At 46.2% G+C, this 27,917-nt stretch overlaps 1 protein-coding gene across 2 annotated transcripts in view; it reads left to right on the forward strand.

Annotated features, from left to right (window-relative positions):
- LOC144829052 (NFX1-type zinc finger-containing protein 1-like) overlaps window positions 1-27,917 on the forward strand; it is a 1,360,324-nt gene that overhangs the window by 273,405 nt on the left and 1,059,002 nt on the right. The window contains exon 5 of one of the 2 annotated variants that reach the window (XM_078687796.1): window positions 22,115-22,285. In XM_078687796.1, coding sequence (XP_078543922.1) covers window positions 22,115-22,285 — 171 coding nt within the window. The remainder of the gene's footprint in view (window positions 1-22,114; window positions 22,286-27,917) is intronic. The other variant, XM_078687797.1, reaches the window with a different exon arrangement.

Below are 27,917 nucleotides of genomic sequence, written 5' to 3' on the forward strand. Positions count from 1 at the left end.
TCCGCACCAAAAGACCTGCCTCCTGCAGAGTACTTATTTCATCTAGACCCTGCACAAAAGACTCTTGTTAAGGATCCAATCACTGGTCGACTAGCTCTTAGTTCAAAAAAACGACCACTGGATACCTGCACCGGCTCCTCATCCAAAGAAGAAGGACATTGCTACCTCTCCTCTAAGGATTCCTTCCCCTCCTCCTCCACAACTGCCATCACCACCTGCTCCCCTACCACAGCACTCCCCTACATCTTCTATCATACCAGATGATGACAACAGGGATGATAGCTCTGACGATACAGGGGGTAGTGCAGATGATCCCTCTATTCCTCCGGGCTCACCTGACCCGTGGAATGATTATAACACCCCAGACGTCCCTAATGTCCCTCAGGATGACATATATCGCTCTAGGCCTTCCCCACCAAAAGACACTATGGTATTTAATCAGCTAGTACACAGGGCTGCACAATACCATGGGGTGGACCTACATACTGACCCTGTAGATGAAGACATCCTAATGAATACCTTTGCTAATGCATAAAGGTCCTCATCAATTTTACCAATGCTTAAGGGAGTTATTAAGCATACTTCAGAAGTCTTCAAGGACCCAGTTAGAACTCGGGTCATCAACGCACGAATAGAGAAATAATATAAAGCTGCCCCTTCAGATCCAGCATATATTAAAGGCCCAGTACCATTAGGCTCTCTTGTGGTCTCTAATGCACGCAAAAGAGAAAATTTACAAACATCAGGTGAAGCTCCCCCACCAGATAAAGAGTCTAAGCTCCTTGACGCATCAGGTAAAAGAACTGGGTCTCAGGCAGCCAACATGTGGCATATTGCCAATACACAAGCATTGTTGGCAAGATATGACAGGGCACATTACGATGGATTAGAATCACTAATGCAGCACCTCCCTGGTAGGTATAAAGACAAAGCAAATTAGCTTATCCAAGAAGGAAAAAATATTACAAGCACCTCTATTCGTTGTGCACTAGATGCAGCAGACACTGCCTCCAGAGCAGTTAGTACCAGTGTTTTGTTGCGTAGACACGCATGGCTACGCATTTCAGGCTTCAAACCTGAAGTCCAAAGTGCAATACTTAACCAGCCCTTTGATGAGCAACACTTATTTGCACCTAACGTAGACGTATCCCTTGAAAAGATGAAAAAGGATACCGATACTGCCTAACCTATGGGAGCCTTGCAGTCGCAGGCTCCCAGACGCTCATTTCGCCGCTCATCTTACAGAGGCCCCACCATGGGATACTCTTCAGACACACCCTCTACCTCTTACAAAGCCCCCACACAGTCCACCTATAGTAGAGGCTACCAAAGGGGTGGTTACAGAGGTAATAACAATAAGGGCAGAGGTATAAACAACAACTCACGCTCTGCCTCCACCCCTGCCCAATGACTTTCCTCCCCTTCCCCCGCCCCATTCCACTCCTGTCGGGGGAAGACTACAACAATACCTACCAGTCTGGGAAAACATCACATCAGACAGGTGGGTGCTACAAATAATATAGTCAGGTTACTGTCTCGAACTAACATCTACCCCCCCAAAACATACCACCCAGTCAGCGTCCAATGTCACAAGAACATTTGATACTGCTCAGACAGGAGGTTATATCCCTCCTGCAGAAAAATGCAATAAAAATTGTTCCAATACATCAGCAAAACAAAGGAGTATACTCCCTGTATTTCTTAATCCCAAAGAAGGACGGATCTCTAAGGCCTATTCTAGACCTCAGACCCCTAAACCTGTACATACAGTCAGACCACTTTCATATGGTCACACTCCAGCAGGTCCTTCCGCTCCTTTCACAAAACGACTTCCTTGTCACTTTAGATCTCAAGGACACCTACTTCCACATTCCTATCCACACAGGGCACAGAAAATATCTCCGATTTGTACTAGACGGTCAGCACTACCAATTCAAAGTACTCCTATTCGGAGCCACAACAGCACCAAGGGTGTTTACCAAATGCCTAGCGGTGGTAGCACCATACATAAGAAGACAGCATATTAACATCTTCCCATATCTAGACAACTGGCTCATAAAAGCCAGCTCATACAGCCAGTGTGTACAACACACTCACGCCACAATTCCACTGCTCCACGACTTGGGATTCACAGTAAATCACACCAAGTCACATCTGCAACCGTTACATGCACAACAATATCTCGACTCTACAATAAACACCCAATTAACAGTAGCCTATCCCTCTCCAGCCAGGATAACAAGTGTACAAACTCTCCTAACAAAATTCAAACTGCAACACTCGCTTCCAGCTCGAGTGTTCATGCAGCTCATAGGAATGATGGCATCTTGCATATTCATAGTACCTCACGCAAGACTACAAATGCGTCCACTTCAAGAGTGCCTAACACGACAATGGAACCAGGCTCACGGTCAATTAACAGACCTAGAATTGGTAGACAGTCGGACTCATCGGTCTCTGCAATGGCGGAGCATCAAAAACCTTTCAAAAGGCCGACCGTTTCTAGAGCCAGTTCCTCAAATAGTCATAACAGCGGACGCATGGTTCTCCGGCTGGGGAGCTCACCTACTGCTTCACACCATGCAAGGCAGGTGGACACTGCAACAAAAGTTACTCGACATCAACCACTTGGAGTTACTAGCTGTATTTCTAGCCCTAAAAGATTTCCAAAAGCAAGTGTCAGGCAAAGCTGTCGAGGTCCGCGCAGACAATATGACAGCAATGTACTACATAAACAAACAAGGGGGGATACATTCTCTGCAGCTCTCTCAGTTAGGGCAGCAGATATGAAGATAGGCTATACCACTAAAGATCTTCCTCTTAGCCCAACATGTTCCAGGAGTGCAAAACACCATGGCAGATCTGCTAAGTCGACAGACACAGCAGATCCACGAGTGGGAACTTCATCCGCAAGTTCTTCAACCGTTCTTTCAGCTGTGGGGACAACCTCAGATAGACCTCTTCGCCACCCACGAAAACGCAAAATGCCCAAACTTCGCCGCCAGATATCCACACCCACTGTCCAAAGGCAACGCGATATGGATGAACTGGTCCGGAAAATTTGCGTACGCTTTTCCTCCTCTCCCACTACTTCTGTTAGTGGTACGCAAACTACAGCAACATTCCTTAACACTCATTCTAGTTGCTCCAACTTGGACCAGACAACCGTGGTACACCACGCTGCTCCAACTTTCTGTGGTACCACACCAGAAACTAAGCCTATCTCCACGCTTATTAACACAGAACCATGGAGAGATCTGACACATGGACCCAGCTCAGCTCAAACTAGCGATCTGGCTCCTGAAGTCATAGAGTTTGGTTACCTTAACCCTCCTCCAGACTGTATGACGTCCCACCACTAGAGCATGTTATGCAGCTAAGTGGAAACGGTTTGTAAAATACTGTCAAAACAACCACATCAATCCTTTAGATGTGTCTATTCAACACATCATAGGATACCTATTACACCTTCAAAAGTGTAATTTAGCGTACATGTCTATCAGACTTCACCTTGCTGCCATTGCAGCATACTTACAAAATAGACAACATCTATCTCTTTTTAGAGTGCCTGCCATAAAGGCTTTCGTGGAAGGATTCAAAAGAATAATCCCTCCCAGAACACCACCTTCACCAGTGTGGAACTTAAACATTGTTCTCACACGGTTAATTGGACCTCCCTTTGAACCGTTACATAAATGTGAATTGCAATTCCTAACTGGGAAAGTAGCTTTCCTAGTAGCTATTACTTCTCTCAGAAGAGTTAGTGAACTACAAGCATTTACCATTCAAGAACCCTTTCTGCAAATGCATCATAACAAAGTGGTTCTCCGTACTAATCCTAAATTCCTTCAAAAAGTAATTTCACCCTTCCATCTAAATCAGTCTGTTGAGCTGCCCGTATTTTCCTCGCAGCCACAAACAGTTGCAGTAAGAGCTCTTCACACCTTAGATGTCAAAAGAGCATTGCTTTACTACATTGAAAGGACACAAACTTTTCGTAAAACTAAACAACTTTTTGTGTCTTTTTCACCACCACATAAAGGTAACCCCATATCAAAATCTGGGATAGCTAGGTGGATTGTTAAATCTGTTACCACAAAGGTAAACGTACGTTATCTATTGCTTCTAAAGCCCATTCTTCAAGGAAAATAGGGGCTTCAATGGCATTTTTAGGGAACATTCCCCTAGACGATATATGCAAAGCAGCTACATGGTCTACACCACACACATTCACAAAACACTATTGTGTAGATGTGCAAACTAAACAACAAGCAACTGTGGGCCAGGCTGTACTAAAAACTCTGTTTCAAACAACTGCAACAGATACTGATGGTCACCGCTAAAGGTGGGTACTGCTATACAATCTATGTACAGTGTGTAATCTGCAGCTCATATGCCTCGAACGGAAAATGCTACTTACCAGTATGCATCTGTTCTTGGCATGTAGAGCTGCAGAGTTACACACGCCCATCCACCTCCCCGGCTACCGTTATCTGTTCCAGTATTATCTTAATGAGATACAAATTACATGGACATCACTACTTTCTTGTAAAACTCCATCACTTCCCTAATGGCGAAAAACAATCTGGGGATGGAGCCGATGCCCATGTGCAGTATGATCCAAAGGAGGAGTCACCTATCCTGTGACTTCCAAAGACTTTTCTACAACAAAAACAAACTGCAAACATCCGGGCCCAAAACTAGGTGGCCATCTATGCCTAAGCACAGTGTGTAACTCTGCACCTCTACATGCTAAGAACAGATGTATACTGGTAAGTAGCATTTTCCTTTTCACATGCCATAACGCTATGTATTTCCTTATTTCTAACTCTAAACCTAACACAAGGCCTGACCCTTATTCTATAATTTGCCCTTGCCTTAAACTCTAACTATGCTCCAAGCTTCACTCTAATGATTTCCCTAATCATACCCCTACTACTACCCCAAGCCCTGTTTTTTAGGTCTCGCTTAGAGCTGCAGCACAAGCGCTGCTTGCTCTGCGAGATCTGTTGTCGTCGAGGTGATTTCGGAAGTGGATTGGCTTGCGTCATCGTTGATGTTAAACGCTGGCTTTGGATTGTGAGTGAGGCTTTTTAGTCCCTCCTTGTTACCGCCCTGTCTCCTTTTGGCCCGCCCATCCGGACTGGATCTTTTACTTGCGGCAGTACAGCTTTTAAAGAAGACTATGGCGCGAAAATCCCTCAAGTGCGTGCTGCTCCATTCCCACTGCGTTACTTTACAGACAACTGCCAAATGGAGTAGCCCGGCGCCCTCCGGAATGTAGTTGAGAATGTCTTTCTTCCACTTCTATGGCTGTAAACATTCGGCATCACCATGGTTACTTCTAGATCCCGGCTTTTTTAAACACTAGCGATGTTGTCACGTTTATCACAAACACACTGGGAATGGCTGACTATGTGTACTTCACCACGATTTGGGTAAGCGTTAAGTACAGCGTTACAGCCACGTTTTTTTTAACGCGATGTACAGTTGCGTTTACTAGTGTCTGCTGGGCTTGTCTAATGTTGGTTTCACGCTCAGTTCACAGCCACTCTTTATTAACAAAGCTGAACCGACCACGCCAACTTCATCCATTTTTTCGGGTAAGCGTTGGTCACAGTACATCCACCGACACATGTAGTCGTAAGGCTGTTTAGCCTTTTCTAAATATTCCGTCTATGTTTGTGTTTTAGCTTATTTCGCGGACCATCTCACTATAATGTGAGCGACTGCATGTGAATTCCAGTAAGTGCGTTTACTTACTAATGAACACTTGGGCCATCTAGCCTTGATGCTTTTTTTGAGCACTTGGACAACATCGCCGTTGCACTTTTTTCTACCCCTTCATGCACAAACTTCACAGAGGTTCACTTTGTTATTGAATAACTTTATTTTTTATAGCATGTCACATAGATGTATCCGTGTGTACACTTACTCTGCAACACAACGTTTATGACGCAAGCACAGTCTTTCCGTATTATCAGCTATGTCAACTTCTCGAACATAACGGGCCGTCTTTAATTTCCTTAGGCACTTGATGTTTTTTTTCTCCAATTTATTTAGCTTTTTAGACAATCGCCATGTGTTTAGCATATCACCAGCATGCATACTAGTGATTTAGTTTTGGCACTCTAGTGCTACATTACAAATGAGATTGGCATTTGTGCCACTTTTCTTGTTACCAAGGATGTGAGCAGTGAGTTAGCTCAGAAGTGTCTCCCCTGGGGTCTGATGTTAAAGAGCACCTCACGCTGGTAAGGAATGTGCAAGGACCTGTTCAATTCGATGAACCCAGGATGAATCCATCCTGTCACCGGACCTTCATTCCCTGAGTATGGGGGCAACACTTATGTTCTCGGTAAAACCTTAGGGAACGTCACAACTCACAGATAAGGGGCCGTGCCAAGACTGTTCCTGACCTGCAGCTGATAAAAGAACTGAGAGCTTTTGGTACAACCGCTTTACAGAGAGGAAAATAGATACCCCATCAATGCTAAATTTCTGCCGTTGTGCAAGAGGCACGGAATTCAAATACCAGCTGACCGCTTTCTACATATTGTAGCTTTTTGTTATCTCCCTGTGCTCCAGTTCCCTCGTCTGTCTGACAAAACTGGTTGTTCCCAAAAACATGCTGAACATACAGTACTAACTTCATTCTTAAAAATAAACCTAGGCGACTACAATGTATAATAGGCTGTCAGGACTAGAGTCGCTCCCTGTTAGAAATGGGATTTCTGGTTGGCTAAGGCTTGCACCAAAGCCAGGCAGAAACCACCACTCTAGTCAGGGCAAGGGAGTTACACGCCAAGATAACCCCTGCTCACCCCCTTGGTAGCTTGGCACGAGCAGTCAGGCCTTTCCCGGAGGCAATGTGTAAAGCATTTGCTCAACACACACACAGCAGCGACACACTAGGCACACCACTAAAAGTAACTCCACACAAGGTTATATATAAAAATAGCCTTTGTATTACCATAAACACATTAGATCATAGCCACGCAGATACACTGTGCCTACTGGCACTGGGCAGTATTTACAGGGGATTATTTAAACATGACAGGGCCTCGTGGGCCACTGCCAAAATCAGCACTCAGTAGAAATAGCACTTGTAGAACTTATAATAACTGTAGCACAAAATAACAATTGTAGAATGTAGGAGAGTGGGGTCTGCAATCCCATGGCCACCCCAGATTTTTGCTTTTTTTTTTGCTTCACTGATTTACGACTTTCCCTGGCTGTGGGCCTGCTAATCAGACCCACAGCCTAGCTGTTCTCTCTCTAAATTACAACCATGTACCTTAGGTGCATTTTACCAATTGGTACTGGGCCACTTAATCAGTCCCTGTACAGCATACCTTAGGTATCCAGGGCATAGGTGTACCCAGGGCCTACCAGGGGCTGAAGCATGTATTATGCCACCCCTGGCTGGCAACCCAAACAGACACAACTGGCTGCACGACAGCTGGGGCAAGGTGGTGTAAACACCCTTTGCTTTAGATATAGTATTCCTATATCTAACCCTAAAATGGACACATATATTCCTATCAGTCAGTCCTATGGCGGGCATTATCAATCCTGAAGGCAGAGTGCTTGGAATTATGTGAGATGGTGCTCTTGCATGAGCTGAGCCCGTTTGCAGCTTGCGGAACCAAGTCCAAATAGCTGTTCCATGATAACGCTATACCATATACTCTTAAGTGCATGATAATCCTCGCGGTTAAGTGCTAACTTTGGTAGAGCTTTATCAAAACATGTCGAGTAAGGTGTCATACGAATTGGAATACTAACCCCTCGCCAATTCTGGCGACGGGGTTAGCATTCCACCCTTCTAGAGGGCCACGACATGTATGTAACTGTGAACCCCGGTTAAAGTCAGACATAGCCTCAGGTCCACAAAATGGATGCTGCCACCGAGACACAAGTCTGCCCTCCTGCTGCTGGGAGTCCTTCCAGCAACGGAGGCATGGACAAAGGGTTTCCTGTCAGGGGCGGTGCCAGCACCATCCCAGACAGGATTTTGTGTATTCCAGGTAGGCAGGGCTGAAAGGAAGGTGACTGCAAGTGGCACCCCGGTGCTCACTGTGCATAGGCCGGCTCAAACCAGTTCCTGGGGCACACCAGCCCCTGAGCTGGGAAGAGACCGGACAAAGGAGAGGGGTGTAACCCCCCCCCCCCATCTAGTCCCACCCATAGGGCAGGACTTAGTCGCGTGCCAGACCCTTTTCTTAGTATAAAGATAGGAGCAGGCCCCCTTCCCAAATTAGATAATTCTGAATCTTGAAACTACTTTCCACGAAAGGAACTCTTGACTCTTCTGAAGATTCTCCCTTGTGGCTAAGGAGTAGCCACCCTGCACCAGCAGGCACCATCGAAGCTCTTGCGGTTTGCTGAAGTCCATCCTCCGGATCAAGACTGCCCAGCTCGACGAGACCCGGATTCCCTGCCATCTCTGACCTCTACCTACATCATCCAGCACAGCTGAGATTCGTGGGTGCGACGAGACCCGTGGGACCGGCCATCCTCAAGACCTGCACGACGCTTCTCCAGCACGACCCCCGAGAGACCCTCGAGTAAGTGCACTGGGGTTTGAGAAGCCCTAACCCTAAGCAGCTCCAGCACCGAAGTCCAGCCTCCCAGCATCCACGAGATCTGCGTGGGGCCCTTCTGCTTCCTTGCTGCTTGCCACGTTGTCCGGTCACTTTTCCGTTGGCTAGTGACCCACTTGACGACGTACCACGACGATTTCACCGCTGGTCTGGTTGCTCCAGACTGGCCCTTGCTCCCCTCCAACAGAGGAGCACCCTGGACCCTCCTGGTCCACTCCAGACGCCATCTTGAGTCCACCGCGTGGGCTTGCCTTTGCCAAGGCTTGTTGCTCCAATCCTGGTTCCAGCAGCGCCGACAGCAGACACCCTCGTGGGACAGCTCGCCCCTCCATCCTGGTCGCCGACAACGCCTCCTGGTCCGAGAGACTGCAGAGCCAAGCGTCGCCCACTCACCTGGTCGAGGTGCCCTCATCCGGTGCCATCCTGGTGCCCATCTGATCACTGGCTAGTGATCAATAACTGAGTCCCCTCTGCTTTGAGGTCATCTTCAACTCCGATCCAGGCTTGGATCCCATCGAACTTCATCACTGGTCGCCTGCCAGCAACTTCTTCTTTCAGGCTCCATAGACTGTAACGAGGATTCCCGACGTCTTTTGAACCCTATGCAGCCGCAGCCCCTGGGCTAGGTAACTCGAGCATTTCGGTGCTCCAACGTAGGTTCACTATCTAAGTGTCCAGATCCTTTTTCGTTTTCAGCCTAACTGGTCGGATTCGTCCGATAACACTAACTTTACGAAATCTAGCATCCATAGACTTCTTCCCGCATCCCGCGTGAGAGTGCACACTCTGCACCCGATCTCCCTAGGCCTCCTGCTCGTAATCTTAAGGTTCAGTAGTGTAGTTCTAGCGATCCTGAAGCCTCTGGATCTTGTTACTTACCTGCTAGTATTTCGCATTCCACTTTTGTAGTATATGGTTTTTCGTGCCCCTCGGGTATTTGTGTAAATTGTGCAACTTGAAGTATTTTCTTAAGAGTTTTGTATTGTGCTTAGCTCCCTGACTCATAAAGAGTTCAGGGTAGAACTGTTATTAATAAATATCCTATATTTTTATAACAACTTGTGTGGTGTCCTTTCACTTGGTGTTCAAGGGGTATCTGTGATGGTAAAACAGCTGGCTTAACACGCCCTCTAGAGTTTAGCCTGAAGACTGCTCGTGTCCATGCTACTAGGATAGCTGGTCTGAAAGGTTGACTTACAACCAATCATCAATAAGGGTTGTTTGGTATGATACAAAGTGATCACTAGAATAGTGAGCACTATATATCAGGCCAACTTCTCACATAGAACACAACCAGTAACCCCTGGTAAAAGGTAGGTACACGCTACACAATACTAATCACCTTAGGCATAGATCATGCAGGGACACATAAACTGAGTAGCATAAACTATGCTAGGCAAAACACCCTCCTAATCATGTAAACACCGTTAGAGGTCTAAAGCAGGCATAAAGGCATTACACTTTACGCACAAATCACATTAGGCATTTATCATCATAAACAAAAAAGGCAATCACCTTGCGCCAAAATCACATAGGATACTGACCCCAGGCCAACTGGCCTTCAAGGGGCTCAAACGCCCTTTGTCCCAAAAGACAGGGCTGGCTGCGCACGCAGCCAAAGAAGAGTGCGCAAGAGTTTAGGGCCTAAACTTGGCAGCTGTCCACTACTTGCTGGGCAGCTGTGAAATGACTGGGGCGAAGGAGTGCTCCTCACTCTTGAGTCCAAAGCACATGTCCGCTCACAATGAAGAACCTAAACGGTGCAGTTGCCCACTACTTGCTGGGCAGCTGTGAGGTAGGTAAAAAAATGCGGCAAAGGCCCTCAGTGAGCACTAAGGACAAATTGCGCCCAAGGTTGGCGCCTTCTAAGCTCTGAAAACAAGATGTGCCTGGTTGGAGCCCTCAGGCTCTAGGACCACTGGGGCTAGAACAGAACTTGACCAAAATATGCCCCAAGCTTTGGAGTCCTGCTCTGGGACTCGAAATACTCAAAACGGCTTGCTGGGCAACTGGGGGGAAGTGCGCGGGCACCAACACTGGCGCCACTCTTATGAGCCAAACCATGCCCCCAATAGAGCCACTCAAGGATCTAAGATTAAACAAATGTGCCTACAAAGTATGCCAACCGTTGAAGCTGCCACTGTCCAGTGGGGCAGCTGTAAAGCACTGTGAGGCCTCCCCCCCCCTCCTCACTCACGGGGGGCACACCGGCAGATTTCTCGGGGTCTCTGTGGGTGGGGGCAGGCACTAACAACGTGCCTCGGCTCTCTCTCCCCCCCTCCGGCCCCTCCTCACCTGTTCAGGCGGTCTCCTTTCTATGGCTTCGTCCGGTCCCTCGCCCGGGGACACAGGACTTCTCGTTGGAGCCCTTGAGGCTCTTGGACGTTCTGGGCTGCACGGGGCTGGTAGGCGGCAGGGGTAGGCACCGGCACCGTGCCTCGAGCCCCCTCAGCTTCACTCTCCAGACTCCTCCGGTTGCGCTGTGGCTGCCGCTTCTCCGTGGAGCCTCCGAGGCTCCAAGTGACTAGGTGGCACGCGGGGCTCCTCGGGATCACCACCGCAGGGCTCTCCAAAGCTCCCGGGAGCCCTGCTCAGCCGCGCCGAGTCTCCCTATTACTGTTAAGCGATGTGCCAGTGCAGGGTAGGCTCCCGCCTGGCTTCCTCACCATCACGGGCTCACCCTCTTCCGGCCGGCTTCTCTTCCGGTTACAGGAGCGCAGGGTGGCTCTTGTCTGCTTCCTGTTTTTCTCCCCAGTACTTCCGGGTCGCCGTAGGCAGCGCGGCGGCCCTCCACATTCCTCCTGGCGGCAGGCTGCAACACGGGGCAACACGAGGGGTAGGCTCACCCTAAAATTAATACACAATCACTGGTGGCAGGCTGCAGGTAATATGGGGTAGGCTCCCGTTAATTACATACACGATCCCTGGCGGGGTGGGCATCCGCTAGGGGCATGAAAAGCTGGCACAAGGTCCCTGGCGTGGTGGGCACCCGCTAGGGATAGAATAAATGGCAAATCTGCGGGCTGGGCACCCGCGCCGAAATCGGCCAGGAAGGCTGGGATCCCACGTGGTGCAGCTTCACGCTGCAGTTCAAAGATAGACGCACTGCTCCCCTTGGCCCCACAACAAAGCGCTCCTTAAAAATGGAGCATAAAGCACTCCTGAAGAGAATAAAGCGCCTCCCGGCACTAGGTTCCTCAGGGTCCAGAGAAAGTTTCTTTAGAAGGCAGGGGGGCAAAGGCTGGGCCCAGGGGCCAGCTCACAGGGCCCTCCAGCAGGGAGGCAGTCCCCAGTGGCGGTACCTCCTGGTGCCCAGCAGCAGCAGCAGCAGGCCCCCCTCAAGATAGGATCAGTGAGAACATTTTTCATGGGGTCACAGCCCCTTTTTATACACATTTTTCCTTTGTCTCCTAGCACAGGGTGAAGGGAAAACCATATGCAACTGGTTTTGGAGCACTTTGTTATGCTCAGCCCCTCTCGCTATTCACAGGGCAGGCTAGGGACATCAGACACACCACAGGGGGCGGAGCCAGCATTGTGGAGGGAAGGCACAGCCCTATTCAGGTCCCAGGTGCAGCTCCTCCCTGCCATCAACATGCAGATCTCCCCATTCAACACCGGGCAGACCCATCCTGGCTCATCGAGCCAGGCACATCAGCCAGCTCCAGCCAAACACAAGCCAGACAGTCAATTCACATTCACTGCACAGACATGCTAACTTCTAAAAGTGGCACTAACACACCAGACACATTAAATCTGCGCACATCATCGCGTAGCATTTAATCTCACGAGTTCGCACATACCAAACTCGCCCCTGCACTCCCCACACATCAGGAACCACCATGGACACACACATTCCCCATGCATTCCTAAGGGAGGGCAGGCCAATCTCACCACATGCACTCAGACTGCGCATGCACTTTACACTTGGGACACAGTGTTAAAGTGCGCAGAAGCCAAAAACAACTAACACCAGGTCACATATAAAAGCAAAAAGTTTAGGGGTGAACCTGCCAAAAGGGCCAAGTCCAACACTCCCCCTCAGCTGTCATGTGCTGGACAGGGGCTCTTGGACGCATGCCCACTCTGTTCCCTTCCCGCTTACCCTCCTAAAACAAGCATTTGCAATGCAATAGGTCTCACATTTACGTGAGTTTGAGCTATTGACTTTACAAATAACAATGCCTTTTATTTTTGTTTTCGTTTTTAAAGCATAAATCGAAGGCATTTGTCATTTACAATACACATAGCTTAAACTTGCGAAGCATTTGCAATGCAATAGGTCTCACATTTACGCGAGTTTGAGCTATTGACATTACAAATAACAATGCCTTTTATTTTTGTTTTCGTTTTTAAAGCATAAATCGAAGGCATTTGTCATTTACAATACACATAGCTTAAACTCGCGTAAATGTGAGACCTATTGCATTACAAATGCTTGTTACCCTTACCTTTATTATAATCTCAGTAAGAAAAATATATATGTTTTATATTTTATTGTTCCTTTTGTGGCATGGGGAAAAAAATCAGTGTCATCTCTTTTCTCCATTGAAAAGTATGCAACAGAAGATTTGTTCTTTGGGTATTTTAGATGAAGTATAATCTGATATTGTAGTGCCCACTCCAGCACCAATAACTGTGAGATGAATGAAGAATGACAAAAGATTAAGAAGCTAAAAATGTTTCTCCCAGGTATAAATCACCCTGGATACCAGCATATCACTACATAGATGGGACTGTTATCTAATTTTTCTCTGAATAATTGACCCATCTATTCATATTGTATAATGGAGCACATATCATCTATACAAGGAGGAGGGAAGTTACCTTCCTTTGTCATTTTTCCATTAAAGACCAGCTCACCACCCTGGCAAGAATAGAAGTACATTTTAAATCATTAAATATTTATCTACTAGGTTATGTGATATTTAAGACTGGACTGTGGTGGAGGACAGTAAGGCAAAAAAATGTGTTTGAGGCATATGGGCTGCAGACCACACACTATTGCATAGATCACCATCTGGTGGTGGGCCCGGATGATTACACTTTGTTGTTGTCTTGGAAGAGTCTTTGTCTGTTAGATGACTCCTCCTGTAGATCATAGTGCGCATGGGCATCGACTCCATCTTCAGATTGTTTTTTTACGCCATCGGGCTCGGATGTGTTTATCGTTCGGTCCCGTTACTGATCTCTTTTCGACTTCCAGTCCTACATCATACCATCGGTATCGTCTTCGATAGTAATTCCAGTTACCCGCGTTGAAGAAAGGCTTGCGCTTCTCGATTCCACCGTTCGTCTGGGCTGTCAGTCCCAACTGCGCCATTGGGCCTTTGGCTCATGGAAAGAACACCCTTCAAGAAGTGCCTCAGTACCAAAAATCTTGCGCAAGTAGCCCCCAATCCCTTCCCAAAATGCTACGAGGTTTGCACACTCAAAGAAAACATGGATGTCATTTGCTTTAGGGGCCATGCATCTATAGCATTTCGGCTCGGGGGTGGGGCAAATTTTGCTATTTTAGCTGGGGTATAATAAATGCGATTGGTGACAAAGAAATGTTTTTTCTTTAGGCTAGCTGGTTTTATATATTTGTACAGAAGGTTTAACGAGGGCTCTAATAACTGTTCTATAACAGATTCAAAGGGGGATTGTCTCCACACCAAAGCCTGAGATGGAATGTCTTTGTCATCTGCTTCAACAAATTTTTTGTACCAAATTGATACCCCTCTCTTTATCAGAATGTCTGACATAAAAAGAAGCTCTGTCTCCCAGTCTCCCATTATACCCCGGCTCTCTGCCTCAAACCAGGACCTCAGTTGTAAAAACTTAAATTTGGAGAATCCAGGGCCTATCTGGGCTCTCAGTATTTCCCATGGATGCACCCCATCAGTGTCCCCCAGATCTGACCAAATGGAAACTCCTGCCTCCCTAATAGGGGCAGCCAACCCATCTTTAAGGCAAAGAGGAGTCCCCGGGGAATCCCAAATAGGGGCATGGTCCGAGTAATACCCAATCTCACACCTAGTCCGTACTTCACACCAGATTTCTAGTGGGTTTTAAGGACCTTCAGGCGCCCCTTCTTAAAAAATTTGGTGCTCCAAATTTATAAAGAAGCCCTTCTGTTCTACCCCCTTCAACATTGCTTGTCAATTCACTAAGCAGAAACCTCCAAGCTGAAAGTGTTGGTTTTGTTAAAAGCATCCGGATGGCTTTGAATTGAAATGCTACCAGATACCAACTAATATCCGGAAGAGCTAGCCCACCTTTAAGCAACCTCCACCTCAGTTTTTTCCAGGACAGCCTCACTCCTTGGTCCCCCCATATAAAACTCCCTATTTTCGAGATATCATGTTGAGGAAACCTCAAAGGAACAGCATTAAAGATGTATGTCAGCTTGGGGAGGACAGTCATTTTAACAAAATTTACCTTGCCGAAAATAGTCAAAGGGAGATTCTTCCACCTTGCGAACAAGCGATCTAATTCATTCATGACTCTTTTCAGATTCAAGGGCGCAATTTTGTCTAACTCGCTAACTATTGTTATGCCAAGGTATTTAAACTCAGTACTGGTCTGCCCCATCCAGTGTGTTATATTCCAGCACATTACCTTCGTCTTGGAGGAATTGGCTAGATATCCAGAAATTAAGCCAAACTCCCCCAAGAGGGTCTCAACCCTTGGCATTGTTGTTTCTGGGTCGCAGGTGTAGAGAATGATGTAGTCCGCATATAGTGCTATTCTTGATGTATACTGCTGAGATTTAAAAGGCAGAATCAGATCATCAAGTTTTATTGCCTGGGCCAACGGCTCTATATATATGTTGAACAGCAGGGGGGAGATGGGGCAACCCTGCCTTGTTCCCCTCTGAATCTCAAAACTAGAAGTGAGTGTCCCATTTACCAGGATTTGTGCAGAGGCTCCCTGATAACATTGTCTGAGAGTATGGATAAACACAGGGCCTATGCCCATGGCTTCCAGAACCTCCCAAGGATCGGACCAACAGTCCCTATCAAACGCCTTGGCGGCATCTAAAGCGATTACCGCCAAGGGTTCAGATCTTGCTGTGGACAGATCAATATTACCAATAAGGAGTTGTGTCTGTTCCTGAATGAAACACCTACTAATAAACCGGGACTCTAGTCTTTTTTGCCGATGGCTGCAACTTAACAAAGAACTTGGTAGCGAAGGACAGAGGACTTTTACTGTGTCTTATTTTATTAGCGCGCAGGGAAATTTGCATGAAATGGTAAGACCCCAACCCCCTAAGGACTGAAGAATGGTTGAACTCTGCATTTGCAATGGCTCGTCTTGATATAGCTAGTGTTGGTAACATCTCAAATAGCCTCTGGCAACCTCTTCTAACTATGGGCAGAGATCTGAGACTGTGTTGATAACGAAGTGTGAAGGCTCTCGGTCCTATGATTACACCTTAAAACTCCAGTGTAAGGAGTTGGTCGGAAGACGTAAGCATGTGCTGTAGGCCGGAGGGAGCCCAGGACCACAAAACGGCTGTAACAACTTGCAATTTGCTTAAAGGTGAGATCACGACAAAAAAAACAAAAAAGTGCCTCAGTGTGTACACAAATTTCCTCACACTGATCTTCATGAGGTTTGCAATCTGTGCTTGTCCCAAGAGCACGAGAGTCGAGATTGCCAGGCCTGCGCTTCGTTCCGGTCCAAGAAAAACATCAGAAACCGTCGAGCTGGAAGAGTCATGGTGCAGACCTCTTCATCAACACCAGACATCATCATAGACGAGGCTCTGATCGAGATAGAGTCCGAAGAACAACAACAGGACAACATAGTTTCCGAAGCAGAGGATTCAGCTTCCGGAGCCGAGGAACAGTCAGAAGACGACGATCTTCCAGCTGGTCAACAGGTCGTGAGTACAAGCGTCGACTCTGTTCACCCCCCCATACTGGGACAGGCTTTGGATCCACCTCCACCTCCGGGTCCAGGTGCACACCGACCAAGACCTTCCGACGCCCCGCCTTCTGGCTCAGCTATGAAAAAATCCAAAAAAAGCCTCCAGTCGACTCCGGCTGTCGGTCCCGACAAGCAGAAGGTCCTCAAACCAAAACTAACTCTGGCACCGAAGCAGCCCTCGGTACCGAAACAGGTCGAGCCGAAAACAAGCTCAGCACCGAAAGAGGTTCCCAAGTCTATCGAACCAAACACAACTCCGGTTCCGGAAAAAGTCGACCCGAAGCCCACTTCGGCACCGAAACACACTTCGGCTCCGAAGGTCGATGATCCCAAACGTGCTTCGGGACCAGTATTTCCGGATCCAAAAAGCTCTGATCCGAAAAAGAAACATAACACCAAGTCTTCGGAACCGAAGCCAAGATCCACTCCAAAGACAATAGACACTGTAAAACCTTCTAAGCATTTCGGTCCCAGCAAGATAAATCGGCACCGAAAAAGGATACTTCCGCAGAAGAGCTTTTCTACCCAGACCCAAAACAAAAGACTCTTTGTTTTAATCCAAAGACTGGATATGTAATTACAGTGCCTGAAAAGAGGAAAATGGACTCTCCCAAACCACATCCAGTTCCTCTTAAAAGCATGCTCAAACTTCCCCGTAAGAATTCCTTCACCTTTGCTAGAGATACCAATAGATATTTCTCCTGCACACTCACCATCCATCACCCATAGCCCTATACCACAGGATGATGACGATGAAGACAATTATTCACATTGGGTAGAAAGTGAGCAACACATAGATGACACAGATGACACAGACAATATTCCTGGGCCATCAGATGATCCCTGGGAAGATTATAATGTACCAGATGCACCAGATCTGCCACAAGATGACGCATACCCTTGTAGACCATCCCTCCCAGATGACACTATTGGGTTTACACAGCTCATTCATAGAGCAGCCACGTTTCATGGAGTGGACTTACATACAGATCCAGTGGAAGAGGACTACCTTATGGATCCATTACTGTTGTCACATAAAACCACAACCACATTACCAATACTTAATGGAGTGGTAAAACATGCACCAGAGGTATTCAAAGACCCCGTCAGTGCCACGGTAATTAACCCCAGACTAGAAAAAAAGTATAACGCGGCTCCAACTGACCCAGCATACATCAAAGATCAGCTGCCAAATGCGAGGAAAAGAGCTAACTCGCAGACAACAGGGGATGCTCCACCCCCTAATAAGGAATCCAAGCTTTTAGATGCTTCAGGAAAAAGCACCATCTCACAAACAGCCAACGTCTGGAGAATCGCTAACACTCAAGCTTTGTTAGCAAGATATGATCAAGCTCATTATGATGAGCTAGAAACACTCATGCAACATTTATCAGAACAATATAAAGCCAGGGCTTCCGAGGTTATTACCAATACCTCAATTCGCTGTGCATTAGATGCTGCTGACACAGCCTCTAGAGCAATAAATACGGGAGTACTGTTACGTTATTGCCTGAAGCTCACTTCCACTCTTCCAACAACACCACCCAGACAACGTCCCATGTCACAGGAGCATCTCACACTCCTAAAACAAGAGGTTGCATCTCTACTGCAAAAGAATGCAATAGAACCAGTCCCAAAACACCATCAAAACACAGGAGTTTACTCCCTACACTTTCTCATATCAAAAAAGGACGGTTCCCTCAGACCTATACTAGATCTAAGGCCTCTAAACCTTTACATACAGTCCAACCACTTCCATATGGTCACATTACAGCAGGTTCGGCCTCTGTTAAAACAAGGCGACTTCCTTGCCACATTCGATCCCAAGGACTCCTACTTCCACATTCCTATCCATCAATCTCACAGAAAGTACCTTTGATGCGTACTAGACGGTCAACATTACCAATTCAAAGTACTCCCTTTCAGAGTAACTACAGCACCTCGAGTTTTCACAAAGTGTCTAGCAGTAGTAGCAGCACACTTAAGAAGGGACAACATTCATATCTTCCCATACCTAGACGACTGGTTAATAAAATCCAACTCATACCACCAATATGTACAGCACACTCATCAGACCATCTGCCTATTACACAAGCTAGGATTCACAGAAAATCAAACGAAGTCACATCTCCAACCGTCCCTGTCTCAACTGTATCTAGGTGCCACAATAGATACCTCCAAATCAATTGCATCCCCCAATCCAACAAGGATACAAAGTATGCAAGCTCTTATATAAAAAGTCCAGTCGCAACACTCACTACCAGCTCGAGTGTTCATGCAATTAATCGGAATAATGGCATCTTGCCTTTTCATAGTGCCACACTCAAGACTACAAATGCGCCCCATACAAGAGTGCTTAGAAAGTCAGTGGGATCAGGCTCAACAACAAATAAGAGATCTGGTGGTCGTGGTGGACGACCGGACACATCGCTCTCTGCAGTGGTGGAACACCAAAAACATTTCCAAGGGCCGGCCGTTCATAGAGCCTGTTCCACAAGTGGTGCTAACCACAGACGCATCTCTCACAGGATGGGGAGCGCATTTGGAAGAACACACAGTACAGGGCACATGGACACCGCAACAAAAGCTACTCCACATAAATCATCTGGATTTGCTAGCAATTTTTCTAGCTCTAAAATCGATTCAACGTTACCTATCAAGCAAGGCTGTACTAGTCCGTACCGACAATATGACAGCCATGTATTACATCCAAAAACAGGGAGGAACACACTCCTTACAGCTCTCCCGGTTGGCGCAGAGCATATGGAGGTGGGCCATTCCTCAAAAAAATCTTTCTGTTAGCAGAACATCTACCAGGAGTTCACAATCAAGTTGCGGATCTGGTAAGTCGTCAGACACAACAGATACATGAGTGGGAACTTCATCCTCAAGTTCTTCAACCTTTCTTTCACAAGTGGGGCCAACCAGAGATAGATCTGTTCGCCACACACTGCAACTCCAAATGCCCAAGCTTCGCCGCCAGATACCCACAACTGTTGTCCAAAGGCAATGCGATATGGATGGGTTGGTCAAACAAACTTGTGTTCCCTTTTCCGCCTCTCCCACTAATTCCGTTAGTGGTACGCAAGCTACAGCAACATTCCCTCACATTGATTCTCATAGCAAGACAACCATGGTACACCAAACTATTAGAGCTCTCAGTAGTACCACATCAAAAATTAAAACTCTCTCCACATCTACTGACACAGAACCATGGAGAGATCATGCATCCAGACCCAATGCAGCTCAACCGAGCGATTTGGCTCCTGAGGTCTTAGAATTTGGATACCTCAATCTTCCGCCTGATTGTATGAATGTCATAAAAGAAGCGAGACGCCCCACCACTAGCGCATGCTATGCTGCCAAGTGGAAAAGGTTTGTTGTGTATTGCACAAATAACAACATTAACCCATTAGATGTTTCTATCCAAAACATCATATGCTACCTGCTCCATCTACAAAGATGTAATTTAGCGTACTCCTCAATCAGGTTACATCTTGCTGCTATAGCAGCCTACCTTCAAAACAGACAACATTTGTCATTATTTAGAGTACCTGCCATCAAAGCGTTTTTGAAGGACTCAAAAGAATAATTACTCCCAGGATACCACCCTCCCTGGTATGGAATTTAAATATTGTTCTCACTAGACTTATGGGTCCTCCATTTGAACCCTTGCATAAGTGTGAGTTACAGTTCCTTACATGGAAAGTTGCTTTTTTAGTTGCTATTACCACACTCAGAAGAGTAAGTGAGATCCAGGCATTAACAATTCAAGAACCATTCATACAACTCTATCACAACAAAGTTGTTCCCAAAACAAACCCGAAATTCCTTCCAAAAGTCATTTCACTGTTCCACCTCAACCAATCTATTGAGTTGCCAGTATTCTTTTCTCAACCACAAACAGTTGCGGAAAGAGCTCCACATACATTAGATGTAACAAGAGCACTCCTCTACTACATTGATAGGACAACACCATTTCTTAAACCAAAACAATTGTTTGTGTCCTTTTCTCCTCCACATAAAAGTAATCCCATTTCAAAATCTGGGACTGCAAGGTGGATTGTTAAATGCATTCAAATTTGTTACCAAAAAGCGAAACGCATTCTATCTATTCCCCCTAGGGCTCATTCCACCCGTAAATTAGGGGCATCTATGGCATTCCTAGGAAATATACCCCTATATGATATCTGTAAAGCAGCTACATGGTCTACACCGCAAACATTTACAAAACACTACTGTGTAGATGTGCAAGCAAAACAACAAGCTAGTGTGGGCCAGGCTGTACTCAAGATATTATTTCAAACTACTGCAACAGATACTGGTGGTCGCAGCTAAGGGAGAAAAACTGCTATGCAATCAATGCAATAGTGTGTGGTCTGCAGTCCATATGCCTCGAACAGAAAATGCTACTTACCAGTATGCATCTGTTCTTGGCATTTAGGGCTGCAGAGCCACACACGCCCACCCGCCTCCCTGGCTACCTATATCTGTTCCAGTAATATCTTAATTAGATACACAAGACATGGACATCCTTTTCTATACTCGTACAACTTCCATCATTTCCCCAATGGCGAAAAACAATCTGAGGATGGAGTCAATGCCCATGCGCACTACGATCTACAGGAGGAGTCATCTAACAGACAAAGACTCTTGCAAGACAACAGCAAAGTGTAATCATCCGGGCCCACCACCAGATGGCGATCTATACAATAGTGTGTGGCTCTGCAGCTCTACATGCCAAGAACTGATGCATACTGGTAAGTAGCATTTTCCTTTTTACATGGAGACAGATCCTCTATCACTGTGTCCAGGCCCCTCTCCTGTTCTTGATTTGGCTCTGTTAACTATACTGGAGTTCTGTCTCATTTTTCCATCCCTCTACTGTGACTCTTGTACGTCATGTGCCCATTATGGTATGCCATCACTGCAGAGTACCCACTGTATCCCTAGTCCCATATACCTTAAGGTGGCAATAGGACAGCAGGCTTTATTACTTGTGAAAAGATCCACTTTCAGTCAACCAACTAGTGAACTGTAATTGCTTAATGCAATCAACCATTGTCCCACATATTGAGTCTTGGGAATTGTGGGTCTATCAACAGTCCTGCTCCTTTATGTCTAGCCCATATTTCACCCATTATGTGATAGGATCATATTTTGCCCCAGTACATATTTAATTGGATCCATGATCCATCCTTCACAAAACTTCCTCTAGGGTCATTTTGGTGTCCATTTTGTTAAAGTATGTTACCAATTTAAATGTTAGTGTAAATGCATGCATTTGGGTATTCATTGTTCTTTTGTCAGTACTATTAGGGATATTTGAATAGCAATGTGTGCACAAAAGAAGACATATATTCAGAATATTGTTGGGAAGAAAGATTTGAATGATTATCCACAAATATTATCATTTAATGACCCAATAACAGGAAGTCTATACTGTCCTTCTCTTTTAGGAGTTATGGGTCAAACGTCACAGGCAAAGCGTTAACCATTTCTCACTATCCTACAGCTATTTCCATTTTGTTCTAGGAAAATCAGTTAACAGTAAAAATGTACAGTAATAGATTTCTTTTGTTTTGCAGGTAGACCTGGTAGAAGAGCAGCATCTCAAGTGACTGGTAACAGAGCACCTCCAATTCAGGATTTCTCTGGTGGACGTTGGCATTGTCAGTCGAACCCCATAACGTGCAGCAGTCAGTCTTCTGTAGAAGATTTTTTCAAAGACAGAGGTAGAGATAAATGGAGAAATAAAGGCGATTTGTAAAGAAAATCTGTAATAAAATGTAAAATAAATGTGAATTTATTCAAACTGCTGCTTAACTCAGCTAATTGTTAAGGTGATATTAAAACAATCTATGTAATCTGGTGTGTCAAAGAAGCAGCACTAAGTCTATATATTCTAGACCTTCTGATGCCTCCACTAAAGCTTTTGTAGCTCCACCATTGACTCTCCAGTAACATCAGTGCACTCTGAATGACTGGAGGGTAGCACCTGCTTATAGCGACTCTTGACTATGGTAGGCCCTCAGTCCTTTAACTTTCTACCCATTGACACCTCCACAAAGTCCAAGAAGCAGAGTCTTATGCAGCAACCCAGGGAGAATCCTGATAAACCAATCCACTACATCAGGAGTTTCAAGCACCTATTAGTGAAGTTAGTAAGAAAACAAACTGAGAAGCAAAGTGAATGATGGCTTGGTAAAAAGAGCTCTGCAAGATTTTTTCTCATAAAAATAGTACACCTTTACAAAATTAGCCAGGTCTGTCATTTGTAAATTGGATTTTTTTTAAAAACATTTTGTTTGAGGCATATGAGCTGCAGATCACACACTGTGCATAGATCGCCATCTGGTGTTGGCCCCGGATGTTTGCACTTGTTTTTGTCTTGGAAAAGTCTTTGGAAGTCACGAGATAGGTGACTCCTCCTTTGGATCATAGTGTGCATGGGCATCGGCTCCATCTTCAGATTTTTTTTTTCCGCCATCGGGATCGGATGTGTTTATTGCGCTCCAGTTCGGTGCCGTTACCGATACAACTTTCGACTCGCAATCCTTCACCTTTTCCCCGGTATTGTTTCGATTGCGATCTCTAGTCGTCGCGCATCTCTTCAACTTCAAAGTCCCCGATTCCGGTCGTCGACGAAGGCCTTCGGGCCTACCTAGGCCATTACATCTGGCTCATGGAAAGGACTCCTTTTAAAAAAGTGTCCTCAATGTGGATCGAAGTTTCCACACACAGACCTTCATGAAGTGTGTAACCTTTGCCTTTCACTGGTGCACGAGGCCAGAGACTGTCCAGCTTGAGTCTCTTTCCGCTCCAAGAAGACCATTCGGCATTGTCGAGCTCGAAGAAGCATGGCTCGCTCGTCGACATCCATCCCCGACGACATCTTCCAGGAGGGCGCCGATGTGCTAGAGTTGGAGCAGATCGAAGAAGAAGCCCATGACTTCGACGTCGAAGACATCACTCCTGGGCAGCGGGTTGTAAGTAGTGACGTCGACCCCGACCCACTCCCTCCACCACCGCAAAAGGTTTCAGTAACACCTTCACCTTCGGGCCTAGGTACGCACCAAGACAAAACTTCTCACGCCCTGCCTTCTGGCACAAACAAGCCTTCAGGCCACTCGGGATCGAGTCAGCCTGCTGTCGGTGCCGAAAGCCAAACCCCTGCACCCAAAAAGAAACCATCCTCCTCTTCTGTGCCAAGCACTGCCTCCACATCGACGCTCTCGGCACCTAAACCTACTAGCACCGACCCCGTGACTCCGAAAAAATCATTGGAACCGACTAAAAAGCCACTTCCAAAAAGTACACATGCTCAACCGTTGGAGCCGAAAAAACCCTCGGAACCGAAAAATCAACCAGTACCGCAGGTTCCTTCAGAGACTAAGAAATCTCACGCTTCCAAGCCAAAAGAGCATAAATCCACTCCAGATTCGGTGCCAAGCAAACCACTGAACCTGAAAAAATAGGCTCCAAAGGACCTGCCTCAACCAAAAGAGCTTTTTAAACTATATCCAACCTCAAAAACTCTGGTAAAAGACCCAAAAACAGGTCAACTAATTCTCAGCTCCAAAAAGAGACCAATGGACATGTCTGTACCGGCTCCACCTCCACCAAAGAAGAGAGACATTGCATCATCTCAGAATTCCTTCACCACCTCCACCTCCCCCTCCACACCACTCCCCTACACCATCTCCACTCCCCTCACCATCTCCTCCACCAATGGATGATGATGATGATACCTCTGATGACTGGGGCAGGGTACAGATGACGCACCACTAGGGAATCCTAGTCCGCCTCACAACCCAGACCCATGGGACGATTATAATACACCAGATGTCCCTAATGTACCACAAGTTGACATCTATCCCTCTAGACCTACCCCCCAGAGGACACCATAGGTTTCAACCAGCTTGTTCTTAGAGCTGCACGATACCACTGGGTAGATTTATACAGACCCTGTGGAGGAGGATTTCTTAAAGGACACATTCGATACATCCCAAAGGTCCACTTCTGTCCTCCCTATGTTAACAGGGGTAATCAAACATGCTCCTGAGGTGTTCAAAGCTCCTGTTAGGGCTATGGTTATTAACCCCAGGATAGAAAAAAAATACAAATCTGCCCCAGCAGACCCTGTTTACATCAAGGGATAAATACCATTGGATTCTTTAGTAGTCTCCAATGTCGGAAAGAGGGCCAATTCACAAACGTCAGGAGATGCTCCACCTCCCGACAAAGAATCAAAACTCTTGGACGCTTCTGCAAAACGTACAGCATCACAAGCAGCCAATATATGGCGAATTGCCAACACACAAGCTTTGTTGACTAGGTACGATAAGGTACACTATGACGAGTTAGAGACCCTATTGCAACACCTTCCTGACAAATACAAAACCAGGGCAAACTACCTCATACAGGAGGGTAAACTCATAACCAACAACTCCATTTGTTGCGCTCTAGACGTAGCAGACACCGCCTCCAGAGCTATTAACACAAGTGTCCTTCTACATAGACCTGCATGGCTACGTATTTCTGGTTTCAAACCAAAAGTGAAAACTACAATACTTAACCAGACATTTGATCAGCAACACCTATTTGGCCCTGCCGTGGATTAATCTCTAGAAAAGATGAAAAAAGACACCAACACAGCTAAATCAATGGGAGCCTTGCAATTGCAAGCTCCCAGACGTTCTTTTCGTCGCTCAACCTACAAGGGCACCTCCAGAGGCTATTCCTCTGACAACCCCTCCACCTCCTATAAAAATCCCACCAGGCCTCATTCACCAGAGGTTATCAAAGAGGAGGTTACAGAGGCAATAATAACAAGGGTAGAGGCAAAAACCAACAATACTATAAACAACAACTCACGCTCCGCCTCCACCCCTACCCAATGACTTCCCTCCGCTCCCCCGGACCATTCCACTCCGGTGGGGGGAAGATTGCCACAATTCCTACCTGTCTGGACCAACATCACTACAGGCAGGTGGGTGACACAAATCGTTCAATCAGGTTATTGTCTAGAACTCACCTCTATCCCTCCAAACATACCACGCAGACAGCGCTCAATGTCACCAGAACATTTAACGCTGCTGAAGCAAGAGGTTCTTTACCTCCTACAAAAACATGCAATAGAACTAGTTCCCCTGCATCACCAAAACACAGGGGTTTACTCCCTGTACTTCCTCACTCCCAAGAAGGGTGGCTCTTTGAGACCCATTTTGGACCTCAGACCCCTAAACCTATACATACAATCAGACCATTTTCACATGGTCACACTTCAACAGGCCCTTCCACTTCTCACACAAGGCGATTTCCTTGCCACTCTAGATCTCAAGGACGCCTACTTCCATATTCCCATTCACACCTCTCACAGGAAATGTCTCCAGTTTGTAGTGGAAGGTCAGCATTACCAATTCAAGGTACTCCCATTCAGAGTCACCACAGCGCCCAGAGTCTTCACCAAATGTCTGGCGGTGGTTGCAGCTCACCTAAGAAGACAGCAAATTCACGTCTTCCCATACCTAGATGACTGGCTGATAAAAGCCAAGTCATACAGCCAGTGTGTACCTCACACTTACGCTACAATCCAACTACTCCACGACTTAGGGTTTACAATAAACTACGCAAAGTCCCACCTACAACTGTCCCACATACAACAGTACCTCGGTGCCACAATAAACACCTCAAAAGCACTTGCATATCCCAGTCCACCCAGGATAGCAAGTTTACGGACCTTCATAACAAAATTTCAGCCGCAACACTCTCTTCCGGCTCAAGTGTTCATGCAGTTGATAGGGATGATGGCCTCTTGCATATTTATAGTACTTCACGCAACACTCCATATGCGTCCTCTACAGGAATGCTTAGCACGTCAGTGGAACCAGGCTCAAGGTCAGTTGACAGATCTGGTGTTGGTGTACGGACGCACGCATCGTTCTCTGCAATGGTGGAACACCCAAAACCTTTCCAAGGGGCGACCGTTCATCGAGCCGGTTCCACAGATTGTGCTAACAGCAGACACATCGCTCTCCAGCTTGGGAGCTCATCTATTACATCACACCATGCAGGGCAGGTGAACGCCTCAACAAAGGTTACTCCACATCAATCACCTGGAGTTACTAGCCATATTTCTGGCGTTAAAGTAATTCCACAAACAAATATCAGGCAAAGCTGTCCTAGTCCGCACTGACAACATGACAGCAATGTACTACACAAAAAAGCAAATCCCTGTTAAGATAGTCGCAGGCTAGGATTGCTGTGGGAGTGCTGAACAGGGGTGTAGGACTAATCTAATACCCAGTAAAGTATCTGCTGGACACAAAAGACAATGATACGGGGCTTCAACTTATTAACTTCACACAACATATCAAGTGAAAAACGCTAGTGCTGGAATGATTTAAAAATGTGTACAAAATTTATTAGAAAACCTCCCACCTGGGTTACAATCTAAAACAATTTTATTTGCAGCAGCATATACAGAGATAAAAAACAATATTTAAAACTTGGCAAATTTGTACAGTCAAAGTATTGTAAACAAGTCTTGTTTACAATACTTTGACTGTACAAATTTGCCAAGTTTTAAATATTGTTTTTTATCTCTGTATATGCTGCTGCAAATAAAATTGTTTTAGATTGTAACCCAGGTGGGAGGTTTTCTAATAAATTTTGTACAAATTTTTAAATCATTCCAGCACTAGCGTTTTTCACTTGATATGTTGTGTGAAGTTAATAAGTTGAAGCCCCGTATCATTGTCTTTTGTGTCCAGCAGATACTTTACTGGGTATTAGATTAGTCCTACACCCCTGTTCAGCACTCCCACAGCAATCCTAGCCTGCGACTATCTTAACAGGGATTTGCTTTTTTGTATGGTTGAATTTCCCCTACCCTGAAAATAAAACAGGGGACCCTCCATTCCTTTGAACCAGCAATGTACTACATACAGAAACAAGGGGTGACACACTCCCTTCAGCTCTCTCAACTAGCACAAAGTATATGGAGATGGGCTATTCCCCAGAACACTTTTCTCCTAGACCAACACGTTCCAGGAGTCCAGAACAACATAGCAGATGTGTTAAGTCAAGAGACGCAACAGATTTACGAGTGGGAACTTCATCCGCAAGTTGTTCAACCGTTTTTCCACATGTGGGGACAGCCAGATATAGATTTCTTCGCCACACACGAAAACGCCAAATGCCCAAGCTTTGCCGCCAGATATCCACACCCACTGTCCAAAGGCAATGCGATATGGATGAATTGGCCAGGCAGATTTGCGTACGCTTTTCTGCCTCTCCAACTCATTCCACTCGTGGTGCGCAAACTGGAACAACACTCACTGAATCTCATCCTAGTTGCTCCAACATGGGCCAGACAACCGTGATACA

This window comes from Lissotriton helveticus, chromosome 4_1 (genome assembly GCF_964261635.1).
Source record: "Lissotriton helveticus chromosome 4_1, aLisHel1.1, whole genome shotgun sequence".
Taxonomy (NCBI): domain Eukaryota; kingdom Metazoa; phylum Chordata; class Amphibia; order Caudata; family Salamandridae; genus Lissotriton; species Lissotriton helveticus.